The sequence below is a fragment of the Melospiza melodia genome, unplaced genomic scaffold (genome assembly GCF_035770615.1).
Source record: "Melospiza melodia melodia isolate bMelMel2 unplaced genomic scaffold, bMelMel2.pri scaffold_18, whole genome shotgun sequence".
In the NCBI taxonomy this organism is placed as follows: Eukaryota; Metazoa; Chordata; class Aves; order Passeriformes; family Passerellidae; genus Melospiza; species Melospiza melodia.
Window position 1 is genome coordinate 1,887,060 of NW_026948525.1, and position 17,368 is coordinate 1,904,427.

Sequence of the window (17,368 nt, forward strand, 5' to 3'; positions counted from 1 at the left end):
CAAAATAGTGCAACAGATTAGTAGCCATCTGAGCACAGATTAGGAACTTCACACCCCATACCACCCCCAATCAAGTGACCAGGTGGAGAGAATGAATAAGACTGAGGCAAGAAGTTAATCTACCCTAGCCCAAGCTCTTCCACTAGCAATATTTCAAATTCAAACTAAACCTTGAGCTAAAGGAATGCTAGGTCCTTTTAGAATGCCTTATAGAAGACCATATAGAATACAAAGAGAATGTCCAGAATGTCCACCTACATGGTGGCATTAAGCAAGCAGCTCAGAGTAATTGAGAAACATGTGGCTAGAACTCAGAGCAGGGAGTTAGATAGCCTGGGGATGATGTATATGTTAAGTCTCTTACAGAGAAGACTTCAGAACCACAGTGAGACAGACCACTGTGAGTACTTCTCACCACCTTCACTGCAATCAAAATCAAGGAGCAGAATGCCTGGATCCATCACTCTCGTGTGAAGAAGGCCCAGAAACCCCTTAAGGAGTGACGCCAAGAGACAATGAACTGAGATTAAAACTTACTCGGGCAAAATGAGTATATTGCAGTCAAGAGTAGCTCATATTTTAGTTTGTAGAATTGTATTGTGTGTAATCATAACTGAAGTTTCAGAACTTGAGAGTACCTCTGTTCAAAGTAATGCTAAATGGCCTTGGTCCTGGGCATTTAATTAGTATACTAGATCCATAAGAAAACCTTCTGAGATAAAAGATTTAAACATATCTACTGTAGTAATCCACGAAAATCAGATATGTGAGGAGCAAGAATGGCAAGAACAAAAACTGTATACTCTTCAAAGAATCAGAAGAGAAGAAATCAAAGTAAGGTGCCAAGTCATCAATAGAGTAGCTTATGAGAGACCAGATGTAATTAGTGTCTGAACCTCCCCTAGTGTATATGAACACCAAGAAGTCTGTGATAACCTAAGTGAATCAGACTGTTGGTGTAATTTCACCTTGATACAGCCTGTAGAAGTGACCTGCCTTTGAGCTCGAATTAATATCAGACTTTCATTTGAATTCAAAGTAGACACTGTACTTTTTACCACAGCAAGGCCTTATACACTCCATACTAGTTCAGACTCTACCCAAACTCCAAACTTGAACCTAACGTAGTAAAGAATGTGACTGAACAACACCTATTATTCAATCCAGAATAGTCTCTCAAATGTGTAAAGTTAATAATGCAAATTAACATCTCAAAAATCCAACCAGCCTGCTCCTCCTTCCTAAAAACTTCCTTTGAGAGCTAGACAACATAGTTACAAAAACAAGCATATCTCAAGAGCAGAACAAGAAAAGAAAGAGCCAGCTCTCCTGGTGCCTAAAACCAAGAACACCAAGAAATCAGTTTCCTTAAGTCATTTTCCAAGCCAGTTAGCTGAACACTCAGGCAATGACTAGTAAAAGGTGCTGAACTGCAAGTGGTAAATTAACCCAAGCAAAGAAAGTGATTTTCTTTATTTATAGCTATCCCTTTTCCTACTGAGATTTAGATCAGTGATTGTCCCAGTCTGAGGCAGTTGGATTCTGCTTAAAAGAAGTAGAGAGAGACCCCCCCTCAGAGCTCAGCAGCAGGCTGTAAGATTTGGAGCATCACTTTTGTGCTGAGTGTTTCAAGTAGCAGAAACCTGATCCCAGTTTCTTCTGAGGCACTGCAATGAATTTAGGCTCTTCTCTCAGATTTCCCCTTCATTATTTACTTGAAGCTTAGACCTGAAGCTAAGAGCAAGGTGAGTGAAGTTTTGTAGACCAAGAGAGACATTCCTGCTTGCCACACATCTGAGAAATCAGGTACTTTAGAAGGAGAAAGAGATTCCTGAAGTCTCTACATTTCAGAACAAACATCTGCCTCAAATATGACCTAAACCTCTGTCAGATACACTTGTGAAGTGTGTCTGAATTTGCAGTGTGAGCCCAGCACATCCCTCTGGCAAGGAGGGATAGTCATAAACAGAAAGCAGTTCCTGTTCCCCATAACAAACATCTAACTGGCATATTAGAGACAAGATTAAGAGTTTTAAATAGAATTGATTCAGAAATACTAGTGAATAAACTAGCTACTGCAGCAAGTAGCCTAACAAAATTGAAGCAGCCTTTATAGTAATCTCTATTAGCATTAAGAACTAGCCAGTGACAGATTTCAAAAGTACTGCCAAAGTAAAGAAGTATGAAAAAGCCAGAGACCAAGACCACAAGTTAATAGTAGAAGCACTAAGTATAGTACAAGATAATGTGTCTTTAGCTTTCAGTTGTATACAAGCACAGTTATAGATACAAGCAACAGCAGCTCTGATCATATGAGAAAGAGGTGAAAGTAATTTTCCAGCTAAAATTCAAGAAATTGTGTGAGATAATGCAACTGATGTTTAAAAGAAGTTTCAAACCTAGCAGACTATAGTGAATTTCACCTATGATCCTGTTTCTAATGTAACAACTGCCTTTGTGCTTACCATACATAATGTCACTGTTTATGTTATCCATCCCATCGTTGCTCTAAGGTTAAACCATGAAAAACAATACTCTATCCTTCAGAACATAGAGTGTGAGCACAAAAGATGAATGAGAAGTGGCAGACAGTAAACTTAGAATCCTGCACTGCTAGAGAACAGATAGGATTCATTTGTGAAAGCAATACTATTAATGCTCAAGATGTGTGTTTGAACACTGAGCAGAGTATTTGTCACTTCGAAATTCATCCAGTCACTGACCAGAAAACTGTGCTCGTATATACTAGAAAAGGATGTATGCTTGAGAACTGCTTGTGCTGCTGTACAAATTGATAGCAATGATGTTATTCTGTCTAGTAGAAACCATTCTAGTCTCTGTATATGTAATTTTGTTAAGATTATTAGATGTGATCTTTAAGTAGTCACCAACTGCAAATGGAATCTTTAATAAGTTGTACCACCCCATTGTAGTTTTACTACTATTAATTAGAGTAAGCTTAAGATTATCTATTATATTGTTAATTTAGAACTAGAGAATACTACAACAAATAGCTGTACTAACATCTTTGTCAAAAGCACATAGTGAAGCACTAAAAGACACTTACTGTTGTGAAAGTTTTCATTAAGTAAAAGAATTTACTTATTTCCTAGGAAAGGGGGGAATGAGACAGTAAAGATCCATTCTGAATTAAGTGAAGTGTCTAAGAGAGGTGAAAAGTCTGTGAGGCCAAAGCTGAAGGAAGAACTCGCATGCCGCAGCAAGGAGACAGAGAAAGAAAAACAGAAAAGACCACAAAGTCGATTTGCCCCCGACTTAGAAATTCCTTTGATAAAGAAGAACTGGTGCTAAATGTCACACGGAATGAATATGTATGAACTTATTGTGACACTGTATACATATGCATTTAGAAGAGAGATAAAAGAAGACCCGAGGTCTTCAGAAATACGCATGCCTTGTTGGGAGACTTGCGTCCCACGCGTCGTAATAAAAGCATACCAAGCTTTACAACTTTTACAAAGTTGTGAAGTTTCTTCTTTTCTCCGCAAAACATTCCCATGCCCGGGGGGTGGCAACGAGTGGAGGATCCCACATGGGGCTTCCCAGAGCTCCCCGTTCCAGTGCTCCCAGTACACCCAGGAGCTCCCCTTTACCCTCCCCCCCACCCCAGTGCCAGAGAGCAGTGGGGGCCTTGTCACTCTTAGTGAACCCGAAACGCAGCTTTTGATGAAACCGGGGGGTTTTTTAGCTCAGTTCTTCCTGGTCAGCTCGGGAATGAACAAGGAGGGTCCTGGTCAGGTTGTAGAGCAGATTGTTGTGGGATTCGCAGGATTTTTGGGGCTCCCTCAGTCTCTTGGGAGTCACTTCACAGCACCACCGCAAACAGCGCCCCCTGCCGGTACCCAGGGAAACCGCACTCCCTGTTTCCATGGCAACATACACCCCTTTCTCATAGCAACAGCATCCCATCTCCATGGCAACCGTCTCCCGTTCTCATGTCAGGGGCCCCCTGTCCCCATGGCCTCAGCCCCCTAATCCCATGGCAACAACACCCTTCTGTTCCCATGACAACAGTCCCCTCCCATTCCCATGCCTACACCTCCCCATACCGTAGGAACGGTAACATCCCCCAGGCCCATGGCACCTGTAGCCCCCGTTCCCATGCCCACAGCACATGCGCCGCACTCTCCCCGCCTCTCCGTCTCTCTGACTACATTTCCCATCACCCCCTGCGGCCCGCGGCATGCTAATGGCGCTTGACAGCTCCGTGGACTCTATTTCCCATCACTCCCCGCAGCGCGGATGGGAGAGAGGGGGTCTCTACAGTGGCTGTCGCAGGCTCTGTCTTGTGAAACGAGCGGTGTGGGGATGCCAAGATGGCGGACAAGGAGGGGGAAGCACCACCAGAGGTGCGGAACAGGGCTGGGGAAGGACCCCCGGATGGGCCCTGCATCATCCGCATTGTCAAGTCCAAGTTGGGTTATGGCTTTAACGTCCACGGGTAAGTGAGCGAAGGCGGGCAGCTGCGCAGTGTTATGAGTAAAAAAAGGCTACCCATTATTTTGCAAATCGTTTGTGTTACGTTTGCCCATTTATCCCATCATAAAAAAGCCTAACCAATATTAAAAGTAGTAGCAATTTTAATTGAATAGTTAAAATTAAAAAAATATATAGAATTGGATACATTATATTTTGATTAAATAAGGGATAATTTGGTTCTAATAATAGCACATACGAAAAAGATAACCTCAGGGTATGGAGGGCAGAGTTCTGGGACCCTTGCCACCTCACATACAGGCCTGCCAAGTGAAAATCACCCCTTATGTGCCATGTGTCAATACCATCTCCTCCCATTTTTGGTTCATCATATCTCTAGCTCTGCCCTCACTACCACCCTTATCACGCATGCGCCACCACTCGGTTTGGTGGTCGCACAAGTCTTTGGGGGTCATTTTGGATGAAGACCTCTCTTCTTCCTCATTGTCCTTTAATTCACCTTTGAGTTACGCATGCGGACCAAGCCAGTACGATGTAAACCAAGACTAACATATCACTGCATGTACATATCAAGGCAATAAATCTCTTATAATTAGCATTTTCTGGGACCCAACTTGGTTCTTGCTCTTTTTTATCAACTGTATCTTCAGCTTCTTTCCTGTGGTCCTTGGGAACATCTGATGGGAAGGGGGAGGGGGGGTGGAGCCCCTCCTCTCCCTCTCTTCTTTGGCATTACAACTTTTAGCTATTTTATTATTCTCAGATATATATTACTGTATCAACATTGATTACTGTTTCAATATTTATCAGCACGAATCATACCTATTTATCACAGTTGCAAAGTGAAAAGGTTGGACCAGTTGCTTCCAAGGTGGATTTCTACCTGTTTGCTATTGTAGTCATCGGTCGTTTTCATTAACTACTCATTTTGTATCGGTAAGGCCCTGCCTGTGGCTAAGTTGATAGCCCTTCTCCCCAGACAGTGAGAGGGGACATGGTAGGGGGCATCAGAGGGAATGCAAAATAACTTCAGAACCAGCATGCCATGGGAATCCACTCCTCCAAACTTAACATAAAGACCCCCAAAACAATGAGCCAACAAAGAATTAAGAGATCAGAGTGATGTCTGGACGTGAGGAACAAAGTATTGAGCCTGCAGAAATGTGAGAACTTTTGTTGCCCCTCACTCTGAGCAAAGACCTCAGGTGGAGCAAAGACGCCGAGACAGCAAAACCCGAAAGTTGAGAAAAACACGGGGTATAGCCCCACTGCTCTCGTGAGGACAGGACCCCCAGCTCTGCTCCCTAGGGGACAAGGCTGCACATTTCTCCTCCTCTGAGTCACCCTGGGAGCGGACCCGTTGAGCCTCCCAACCTTGAGCTGATCACTTTTAACAAAGGCATTAAAAGGAGAAAAAGTCTCCTGCCCTGTTAATTTCACTCAGCATCAATGGTGAGCTGTACATGCCCACTGCAGAGCGTCAGCACCCTGCTGGGCGGAGGGGCTGCCGACCACGCTGGGGTGCGCAAGGGGGACCCGGCCTGCAGGAGCTGTGAGCATGGGGGGGCCGCCCAGCCACAGCCCCCCTGCGGCCGGGCCCGGGAACGCACCCCACACACAGGGGCAGTCCCGGGGGAGCAGGAATGGGGGTCCTGAGGGGGCTCTGGGTGCAATGAGTGGGCTCTGGGGGCCATGAGGGGGCTCTGAGGGGCCCGGTCTGAGGGGACACTGAGCCCTTGGTGAGGTGTTGGGGTCCTGAGAGGCTCTGTGGGGCTTTGGGTGAGGGGGTCATGAGGGGGATTAGGACCCCTGGCCATTGAGAGGTTTTGGGGGGTCGTGAGGGGGCTGAGGATCATGTGATGAGGAGGGACTGAGACCCCCGGCCCTTGCTGGGGGTTTGGGGGGAATCCTGAGGGGGCTGAGGGCCCTTTGGTGAGGTTTGGGGGTGTTGGGAGCTCTGAGGGTCTCCTGGTGAGTGTATGACTGAGGAGGAGGCGGAGCCCCCAACCCTTGGTAGGAATTTGGGGGAGTCCTGAGGGTTCCTTAGTGAGGGTGACATGAGAATAGGTTGAGACCCCTGGCCCTTGAAGGGGATCTCGGGGTCCTGAGGAGGCACCAAGGGGGCAGAAGTTCCCTTGGTGAGGTTAAGGATCTCTGAAAGGGGGGTCTTGAGGGGGCTGAAGGTGCCTTGCTGAAGCTGTCATGAGCCTACAGCCCTTGCAGGGAATCTGGGGGTCCTAAGGGGGGGGCTGAACCCAGACGGAGCCCCCCAAACTTTGCTGGGGGTTTTGGGGCGGTGTCTTACAGGAGCTACTCAAGGGGGAACACTTGGATTCCAACATGGGGACCCACCTGGGGAGGGTGTGCCTTCCCTTTGGATTTCAACATGGAGATTCCTATGAAGGGCAGGGAGAATTTTTGGGGATAAACCCCTCAGATTTCAGTGTGAGGACCATCCTGGGGAGGGCAAAGGAGCATTTTTAGGGATAAACCCCTTGGATTCCAACCTGCAGACACTTCCTTCCCATTCCTGGCTCTCGTGTTCTCCATCTGCTGCTTTTTATCACACAAAATTGTAACTTTGCCCCAGAAAACACCTTCCCATGGGAATATTCCTGCTGTGTGGAAACTCATCTTCCTTTTCCCAAAGAAAGTCCTTAAACTTTGTGGCTAAAATCCCGCAAACCCCAGCATGGGGGTTGGTTTTCAGGGATCCCTCCAGATCCTCGCACCGTCGCACTTTGCTCTGGGTCAGTTAAGTCCAATTACTGATTAATTCCAGGGGTTTCCAAACTGCAGGAATGTTTTGCTGCCAGCTCTGGAATTCCAAGGGGTGTGAGGAGCTGTCAGGACCTGCCTGTGGCCAGCGAATACCACAGAAATCCCAGCTGGGATTTGGCTCTGTCCCAGCTGACCCAAATTCCCAATTCTTTGATTTTTCCATGCAGAAGAAGTATTGGGAGAAGGAGAAATTCTGTACCTGGATGTGCCAACTGGGGGACCAGCATTCCCAGGCTGAGGGGTGTTTTGTGGGTGCTGGGATGAAATTTTCCCTCATTTTTGAGTGTTTTGGGGAACATTAAAAAAGCTGTGTTTGGCATGAGAGAGAGGTATGGAGCTTGGTGCTGCAATTTTGGGATCCAGTGGCCGGTCCCAGGTAATGACTGGGGGATGATGTGTGAAATAATTAAGCCCTGGGGTTAATGATGGTTGATGAACGGGGTTTGCTTGTGGTCTCCCAATCCTGGTATCCCTATGGGAGATGGAAGGATTGGGAATTTCCTCTTGGTTTATCGACTTATTTCCTGGGAGAGGTGGCTTTAATTTGTCCCTGTGTCCCGAAGGGCTGCCAGGTTGGCTCTTGCCCTATTCCAGTATTTATGTATGCCATTATTCAATATTCCACCAGTATTTCTGTATCCCAATATTTCCATAATCCACTGTTCCTGCATTCCAGTGTTTCAATTTTCCAACAGCTCTGTTTTCCAATATTTCAATATTTCAATATTCCAATAGCCTGGCATCCCAGTATTTCAACATTCCTATATTTCAATATTCCTGTGTACCAATATTTCATTATTCCAATATTTTAATATTCCTATAATTCAGGTTTTTTTAGTAATCCTGCCTTCCAATATTTCAATATTCCAGTATTTTGATATTCCAATATTTTACTTTTTCAATATCCCAGTATTCCAACACTGCCGTATTCCTATTTCCCTATATTCCAATATACCAATATTCCCATAATTCAATGTCCCCATATTCTAATATCCCTATTTTTCAATATTCCAAGACTACCCAATTCCCATAGCCTGGCATTCCAATCTTTTTCTGCAGAAAACAACCCAAAATTCCCGAGTCCCATCCCTGTTGTGGCAGCATGAAAGCCCCCTCATTTTCCTCAGCTCTGTGAAAGTCCCAACTCCTGGAATTCCTGGAGGAGGAAAAAATAACCCAGGAATCCCAAAATAGCTCTGATTTCCCTTCTTTTCACAGGAGCAGTGGGATTGGGGTGGGAAATCCGCTCTCCCGGCCCTCTCGGTTCCTCCAGAGGGAACTGCCCAAAATCCAGGCCCTGGAGCTCTGGAAGGAGCTGCCTGGGTGGATTTGGGATGTTCAGGGTGTTGATTCCGTGCAGGATTTCCTTCCCACCTCCTGGAATTCCCAGCAGACTGGCCCCAAGGAGGAGAATTTTTGGGGAGGAAGAGCCTGAAGCAAGGAGGTTCTTCTGCTCCTGAGGGATTCCTGCTGAGATTTATGGGGATATTTGGGATGTGGACACTCACCTGTGGCTCTGGTCCTCCACAGCTCATCCCTATCCTGGAAAACCCTGGAGATTACCCATCCAAGTGTGTTTTCCATGAAAAGCCCACTCTTCCCCATCCTTATCTGACACCAACGGATGCTCCAGGTCTTTTTTCCATCCTTCCCTCCCTGATCCAGCATCCAGCTCCTCCCTGTGTCTTCCCAGGCTCTGGAATACTCTGGAATCTACAGGAAAAGACAATGGGAGCTAATTGACCTCTTGAGTCATGCCCAGAATGTCGATCATCACCAAACCACCAGGAAGAGAAGCTCTGGAGCTGTTTGAGGAAAGACAGAATGGAGGAAAAAGGGATTTATCCCTAATGCTGAGTGGGAAAATGGCTGGATTTAGGTGGGGTGGGCAGGGCTGGGGCATCCTGGATCCCACCAGACTTATTCCTGCTGCAGGGAAACCTCTGGAACAGGTGTAGCACTGGGAAGGTGTCAAGTTTTGATGGAATAACCTCCGGAATTGGCATCTTCCCAACATTCATGGGTGAGGCCAAAGGCTTTTCCCTCAGGAGGTTGGACTATCCCTCTCTCTGTGGGCTCAGTTTCCATTTTGTGGGATGGAAGAAACCAGCTCTGCCTTGGAAAGGTCTGGAATGGTCTCTACACTGCAGTGGGAGCTGCTGGCTTGGCGGATTCCCGGTATTCTGCTCACCAAAGGCGCTGCTGGGAATTCACCCCAGGAACAGGCAGTGGGAATTTCCTTGTCCAGAGGCTCTGAGGGGTCTTTAACCTTGGAAAATTTAGGAAATGGATTGGAAGTGGAAGCTAAAATCCCTTTGATCACCAGCTGATTCCTCTTCCTATTCTTTTCTTTCCCCTTTTCCCCTTTTCCTCCCCCTTTCACCCCTTTTCCCTTCCCTCTCCTTCCCTTCCCTCCCTTCCGAGGAATTTCTCGGATCCTTCATGCACCTCATCCATTCCCAGGGGTCTCCAACTCCAGGATGCTCCTTGCCCTGTTCCTCACAGTGAATTCCCCTGACAGACGCAAAGTCAGGGAATTTTCCCAAATCCTGGTGGAAAATGACTCAATCCCTGCCAGAACAGGAACCTGGGAATGTTTTTTGTGTCATGGGGCCTTTGCTTATCTGTCTTGGCTTGATGGGAATTCTTCTTCATCCTCATGCTATGCCAGCAGCTCTGCTCTTCCCAATGGAAGATTCCCAGATTCCAGGATGTCCCAGCCTTTGCCAGCAGCTCTGTTGTTTCCAATAGAAGAATTCCAGATCCTGGCCTAGCTGGTGGATGAGATGTTTTCCACACTGCCTCCATTATATCCAGGGAAGATTGCACTGGGCTGAGGAGTTTCTTTCCAGCTCCCTGGAAAAGGGGTGGGAGAGGAATTCCATGAGAAATCCAACCTCCACCTTCCACCCACTGAATCCAAAGCTTTTCACATGGTAATTTCCCATTGAATAAAGGAAAAAGAGGCTATTCCATCCTGTATTGGGAAATGCCAGAACCTCCTGCTCTGGGTAGAGCCCCTTCCACATTCCCAAAAAAGGGATTTATCAGAGGAAGTTGCTCCTGCAATGCTGCTGGGAATGGCTCTCTTCAATTTCCCATCCAGCTCTAAAGCTGCCAGAATCAAAGCCAAGGGGGCAGGAGGGACCTTCAGGTGCTGCCTGCCACCTGGGGCTGGCCAGAGCAGGGCTGGGCAATGGCCATCCCTGTGCAGTGGGGCTGGGCCATGGCTGGGCCCCACCCTTGGATGGCCACCCCAACAACACCAGCCACTCCACAATACACATCACTGTCCCAAAGACATCACAATATTTAATCAACCAAATAATCAATAGTGTAATATCAATTTGTATAATATCATGTGAAAGTCAACTTCCATTAACTTGATTCTCACAATACATACCAGTGAAGAGCTGTTACTCCTGTTCCCACATCTTTGCCTAGAATTCCCATAATTTCAAAGTTATAATAGTTCAGAGAGAAGGGGGTCGTATTTTCCATTGCAAGGGAGGTTCCCACCTTGTTCAGCTTCCTTGACAGAGCTGAACAAAGAAACACCATTTCTGCCAGGTTAAACAAGGAGCTGCATTTTTGTCCCAGGAGCAGGGAACCAAGTCCTGTGCCCCCTTGGAACTGGGACAGGCACCAGTAAGCCACTTTAGTGGGAGCACTGGGAGGGGGACTGCAGAGCCACTAAGCACATGGGGGTTAAGAGAAACAAATCTGAATTTGATTTATGTCTCAACATATGCTACACATGAGGTGAAAAATGACTCTGTGGGTTGTACATGTGCTGGGAACCCTGTCCCTGGTGAGGCTTCATGCAACAGAGAAGCAGGGGAGAGAAAGCTGCAGTGATGGGGCTGTGAGTGACCCCCACTGACTGGTGGGACAGATGCCGAGGAAAAATGTCTGTGAAAAAATACCCAGGAAAGGGGGCTGTGGGAGAAGCCTTTGCAAATAAGAGCAGAAAACTGTGACACAACAGGAGTGTTTTGCTTTGAGTTTCTTGGAGGGATCTGGGGCTCACTCAGAGGGGCAGCTTGGCCCTCCTCCCCTATGGAATTCACATTCTCTGAACCTGTGAGAAGCAGTGAGAGAAGCAAAGAATGACCCAAACAATTCTCATCTCATTTACAGCTCCTGTGTTTTTCACAAGTGGAATGCATTGTGGAAGATTCTTTACCTGAAGGGAATTGGTGATTGGATTCTGGCGTCAGTGTTTTGATTCACTGACCAATTGAATCCAGGTGTGTGTGTGTGTCAGGACTGTTGGCTGACAGTCATGAGATTGTGTGCAGTGGAGTGCAGTTGAGTGCTTGGCAGATTCAGTTTAGATGTAATGTAATATAATATAGAATAATACAGTATAAAAAAGTAATTAATTAGCATTTGGAAAGATGGAGTCAGATGTTGTAGTGTATTCTGTTAGTTTATTTAATTACTCCCCTATTTTCTGTATCACTCCCCCATTTTCTGTAATGGTTCTGCCCTCACCATTTCTTCCCACCATAGTATTGTCAATTATTTGGTTACCTTGGTTACTCCCGCCACAGTTTATGTCAATCCTCTCTGTTATATAATTTCCCCTCCCCTGTGCTTCCTTACATGTGAATTTGTTCTCTTCCCTGGGCCCAGTCAATCACTCCCCACTCCTCCTAGTTTGCCAGAATCTTCTGTGCTTAGGGAGACTTAAATGGCTGTGGCTCCGGGTCCCCTCCTTTACATTCTTTCTATTGGTTTTTCCCTCATGTCAGTTATCCTAAGTCCACTCCCTTGCCTTCCCCTATTGGTTCCTTTTAAACCCCTCCCATGAATTCCTCCCCCCTTTATAACCCTGTTGCAACCTTTGTTCGACGTCACTCACTGGCAGACACGTTAGATTCCACATCTGGGTGTCTTGTCACTCCCTGGTTGCTACAATAAATCTGACAATTCCCCAGTGAGTGTCCGGACTCTTTACTCTCGTCGGTCAGCAGCAATTCCGTCCTCTGTGAGCACAGCCCGAAGCCTTCTGATGCCGAGGGGTGCTCACACATTTGCAGTTGGGTGTTGGCCGCCCTTCTGCCAACCTCGCTGCAGTCAAATGCATCATTCCTCCCAGACGTCAGGCAAAAATATCACTGACACTCCCCCCCTCAACTTTTCCTCTGGATGGTCCTTCTTCCCTGTCCGCACCCGTTCTTCCCTGCTTCGCTGCTTTCATGAGGCAGCTCATTCCTGCTTGTCCTGGACGTTCCTTCATTGCCTCCTCAATGGAATGGATGCTGCCTGCACCCACCTACCGCCTCTGCCATGTTTCCCATGCTGCCCACAGCACCGAGCCTGCTTCACCTGCCCACCGCAGCCCCAGCCCCCACAGCCAGCCCAGAGCCACCAGTGCCACAGCACCAGCCCGCAGCCAGCCCGCAGCAGCCAGCCTGCAGCCATCGCTCGCCCGTGCCAGAGACACGCAGGTGCCATCCTTGGAAATCACGCCCAGCCACTCACAAACGCCATGTGGGCTCGCCCTGGCTTGCAGCACACACACTCCATCTGCTGAGCTGATGCCCACAGAGCACCTGGGCTCCTTGCGGTAACACTGTCCCTGTCTTCTGTTTCTCTCTCTATCCTTTTCCCGTTCTACTCCCTTCTCTCCCCCTTCAGTACGAATGCTTCTTCTCCTTTATCAATAAACAGTTCTCAGATATAATATTGCTGTGTTTGTGCTTCATTTTCATCTGAGAAACTTTTCATAAAGAATCCTCCCCGACTCCACCTTTTACAGCGGGATGGGACAGGGGTAGTGGGAGGGGGAATGGGGAAGCCCTGAGTGTACTGCAAGCACTATGGGGAGAGAATGGGGCAGGCCCTGAGGGTACTTGGGCACTTGAATAGGGCTGGGGAACCCCTGCAGGAACGAGCAAAGGGATGGGGGAGCCCTTGTGGGTACAGGGAGAGGAAATGGGGAGCACAGGGTGCCCTGTATAGCCTTCCCCTGACACATGACCACCTCCCTTGGAAGGATGGGCAACCACAGGAGGCATGGAGGGAGCACTCCCAGAGTCACCCAGTGCCTCCCGCTTGCCAGAGCATCACAACTTTTGGTATAGATTGTCATAGATGTCACTGGGTTCCAACGGTTGCCTTTGCAGCTCCATGTACGTCGCCCGAGGATCCTCCACCAAGGGTGCTAGGGGGTCTTGGGGGGCCCTGTTGGAATAAGGGGGTGTTTGGAAGGGGATGGGAGGTGCTGGGGGTTTGGGTAAAAGGTGTATCATGGCTGGAGGCGGCACTCACCTTTCCTGGTACTTCCTGGCATCTGCAAACGAAAGCTGGTAAGGTGACTGGAGACCCAGGGGGCCCCATCCACCCTAGGGAATGCTGAACCACCACCAGACACACAATTCTACCCAGGCCCCACGAGTATCCCTGATGCCCCCCCAGTATCCCTGATGTGTCCCCAATATCTTTGAACCATCCTACTTATACCAACACCTTGAACTCCCAGAACCCTGAGCCTGACAGGGAGGGGAATGCCTGATAGGACCTCCAAAATCCCTGCATGACCCTCCAACAGCTCCCCAGGTCTCTGAGCCATGGTCATTGGGGTCTCAGCCTCTGCCAGGTCAGGGGCTATGGGTGCTGCCCTATGGCCCCCCTTCTCTGGCATCCTTCCCACCTCTCTCCATGTGCCCTGTCCCCCCATTGTCACCCACCCACACGGTGCCATCGGTGACAGGCCACAATGATACCCACGAGCAGGAACAGGAACAAAAGGGCTCCACCGATCCCTGCGGCCACTGCAAGAAACAGAGGTGCACACATCAGGATCGCCCATCACCGCAGGTATCCTGCACTCCCTTGCGAACCTCAGGGACCCCACCTGTTTCCCTGTGTGTCCCTTTATCTTGTGGAGTCACCTCCAGGACACTGGGGGTGATGGTGACATTGTCCACAGGCACTGTGGGGACAGAGACAGGGCTGAGGCCACAGGGAAGGGAAGGCAGCTGAAGTGGGGGCGTGGGAATGGGCAGGGATGGGTATGGTGGGGGATGTTGAGGATGGTGTCACGCCACGGAAGGGTGAGGGGACACATAGAGTGATGGAAGGACCCAAGAAATGTGTCTGGGGGACATGGAGGTCCCCAGGCAGAGGACCCCAGGAGGCTCCCTGTACCCATCCCTGCACTCACTGTGCACCGTGACACGGAGCCAGGTGCTGCTCTTCTTCACAGCCCCCCTGTATGAGCGCACCTGGCAGCTGTAATTCCCTGAGTGGGAGACCCCCATGGCGGGCACCAGCAGCTGCGGGACCCCTGTGGGCCCGCCACAACCTGCCCATCCCTGTAGAAGATGGGCAGGAGGGGGGCTCAGGGCCGCAGGGGGCTGGGGGTGCTGATGCAGCTGAGAGTCAGGAGGGACTCCATGGTGGGTTCAGGGGTCCCCGCAGCAGTGGCACCAGGTAGAGCTTAGAGCTCAGGGCAGGAGAGAGGAGGTGAGGACTGTGACTCTGAGTCTGCTGGGAAGGGTCATTGGGGGTGTCAGGAGACTGGAGTTCCAGCCATGGAAGTGCTCACCATACACTTTCACTGTCACTGCTGCTGATCGTGACTGCCAGGACCCCACCAAGCCCCCGCAGCTATAGTGGCCACTGTGGTGCAGCTGCAGGGGAAATAGGGACAGCTCGGTCCTGTTGATGAACCCCCTCACTTCCTTCTCGTCCTGGTAAAATTGCACCCTGGTGACAATGTGGTTCCAATGGCCGCACCGACAGCGCAGTGTCATCGTGTCCCCCTCCAGCAGCACCCCTGCTGGCACCTGCAGCACCAGCAAATCTGAGAGACAGGAGGATCCCCTCTCACCAAGGGGCTCAAGACAGGTCCGAGGTGGTCCCTGTGACCCTGAGAACATCTGGGTGCATTGGGGTGTCCCTGTGTGCAGGGCTAAGGCTCTTGCCACACAAGGGTTGTGATGCCACCAAAGGAGTGGAGTCCACTCTGACTTGTCAGGGGTCATCCTGATCATTTAACATCCCCACTCACCATCTGAGACCACTACAGGGGGGCTGAGCCCAGTGCCGGGTCTGTGACACATGTAGGTGCCTCTCTCGATGGCAGTGAAGTTATCCGGTCCCTCCTGCCACCAGAGCTGCCCATCCTTATACCAGGTGGTGGCACCGGCGGTCCCCGAGCCCGGGCAAGTCAGTGTCACACGGTCCCACAGCACTGCTGGCCTCCAGGGGGGCTCCACCAGGATCTGCATGGTCTGGACACCTGCAGGTGACAGGGGACACCAGCCTGCCAGGGCCAGTGTGGGGCTGGGGAGAGCAGGGTGGGGCCATGGCATCCCACGAGGACTCACCAGGGAGGCCTAGGGTCTGGGCTGGAAGGGAGAAGGGAGTAGGGTGGGTGCGGGTGGCCCTGCAGGGGTAGCAGCACCTGGAGTATAGGGTGGGGGGGGGGTGTCCCCAAACTGTGCCCATGGGGACAGCAGTTCTTGTTAGAAAATGTGTCTGGGTGGCCACAAAAGAATTGGATGGTCAGCGGACATGTCTGTGTCACAGCCACCCATGCACCATATCCCTGTGGCACAGACACCTTGGGAACAGGGAGACCGAGGCCACTTGGGGCTGAGGCAGAACATGGGGACACTGTGAACACCCTGGGTACAAGGACACAATGGACACAGCCCATGCTGGCCCAGGTTACCCCCACCAGCTCATGATCCCATCCCCATGATCCCATCCCCATGGCCACATCCTCACCATTCTTGTCCCCTTCTGTTCCTGCATCCCATTTCCCTTGTCCCCATCCCCAGAGCTCCCTGAGCCCAAAGGTACCAGTCCCCACATTCCCGTCCCCACATCCCCATCCCTGAATTCCTGCCCCCCTCTCCCTGTCCCCAAAGCTACCCTATATGCCCAGTCCCACCAAGGCCACTTGGGTAACAAGGACTGGCTCTGCTGGAATTGGGGATCTCAGGGGACCGCACAGCCCCACTGTGACCCCTCCTCTCCCCATTCCTGGGGTGTCAGGCCCCTGCCCAGGGCACTCACCCCACAGGAGAAGCACCACCTTCCCAGTCACCCCGGTGTCCCCAGCCATGTGCACTGGCTGTCACTTGCTGCTGTGGCCACCACTCCCCTGGCTGATGGCTCTTTGCCCAAAGGGGAAGGAAGCGAGGTCACATTTTGTCCTCATGCGTAGGTGGCCCTAGAGTGGGGGCAGGGTGGCCACAAGCTTGTCACATGCTGGGGACAAGGCTGGGTGGACATAGTGGGATATGGCGTTCCCAGGAGTGGGGGGCCTCAGTTCGTTTGGGGACCTGGGTATGGGTGTCCATGGAAATGGGAGATCCTAGGGATGGGGTCCGTGGGAATGGGGATGCCCAGGGCTGGGGGGACACAGGGATGTGAGTCGCAGGGGAATGTGGGCTCAAGGGATTTGGGGTCACGGGATGGGGATTCTGGCAGAATGGGGGTTCCTGTGGGAAGAGGGGTTCCTGAGAGTATCAAGGTTCTTGGGAAAGGAAGATTTCAGGGGATGGAATGAACAGAAGAGGGTTCCTTTGGAATGGGGGCCCTGGGCCCTGGAGATCCTGGTGAATGTCTGTACTGGGATGGGGATGACAGGGAGGAATATAAGGAAGGGAGGTCCCATGATTTGATTTTCAGGGGAATGGAGGTTCCTAGGGATGGGCAGTGGCTCATCAGGCCCAGGGGCCTCAGCTCCCCTCCTGGGTGCCTCAGATTTTGGGGTGACCCTGGGTTGCTCATTTCCTGGGCATGAGGGTCCTTGGTAGCTCTGCCTCTGTGGCCGCCCTTGCCCTTCACTTTTTCATGTCTTTATTTCTCTTTTTTCAATAATTTCCTCACTTTTGTGCCATGTCCCCTCACCCCCAGTTCATGACTCAGCAATCCTGGAGAGCACCTGAGCAGGGAAAGGGTTGGGGGAGCGAGGGCAGTGGGGTGTGCTGGGAAGGGTAGGGAGGCTGTGGGGGATGGAGGTGTTGGGCTGCGCCCCCTCATCACTTTCACTATCTTTGCCCTGGACTAGAAGGAAGAGTCCGTTTGTGCTGAGAGTCAGATGGGAAAGGGGCGGTTCAGTCCTGGGGGACCACATCCAAGGGGTTCCTGTCCTGGGCGCATC

General features: G+C 50.2%; 1 protein-coding gene across 1 annotated transcript; it reads right to left on the reverse strand.

Moving 5' to 3' along the window:
• Nucleotides 1-14,694: 14,694 nt before the first annotated feature.
• On the reverse strand, nucleotides 14,695-16,304 carry LOC134433479 (low affinity immunoglobulin gamma Fc region receptor II-like). The gene is made up of 3 exons (XM_063182332.1): nucleotides 16,276-16,304; nucleotides 15,263-15,493; nucleotides 14,695-15,055 (listed from the first exon to the last, which is right to left on the reverse strand). Exons 2-3 carry the CDS (start codon nucleotides 15,480-15,482, stop codon nucleotides 14,697-14,699), a joined length of 579 nt encoding a protein of 192 aa, XP_063038402.1. The 5' UTR covers nucleotides 15,483-15,493; nucleotides 16,276-16,304; the 3' UTR covers nucleotides 14,695-14,696.
• Nucleotides 16,305-17,368: the final 1,064 nt, after the last annotated feature.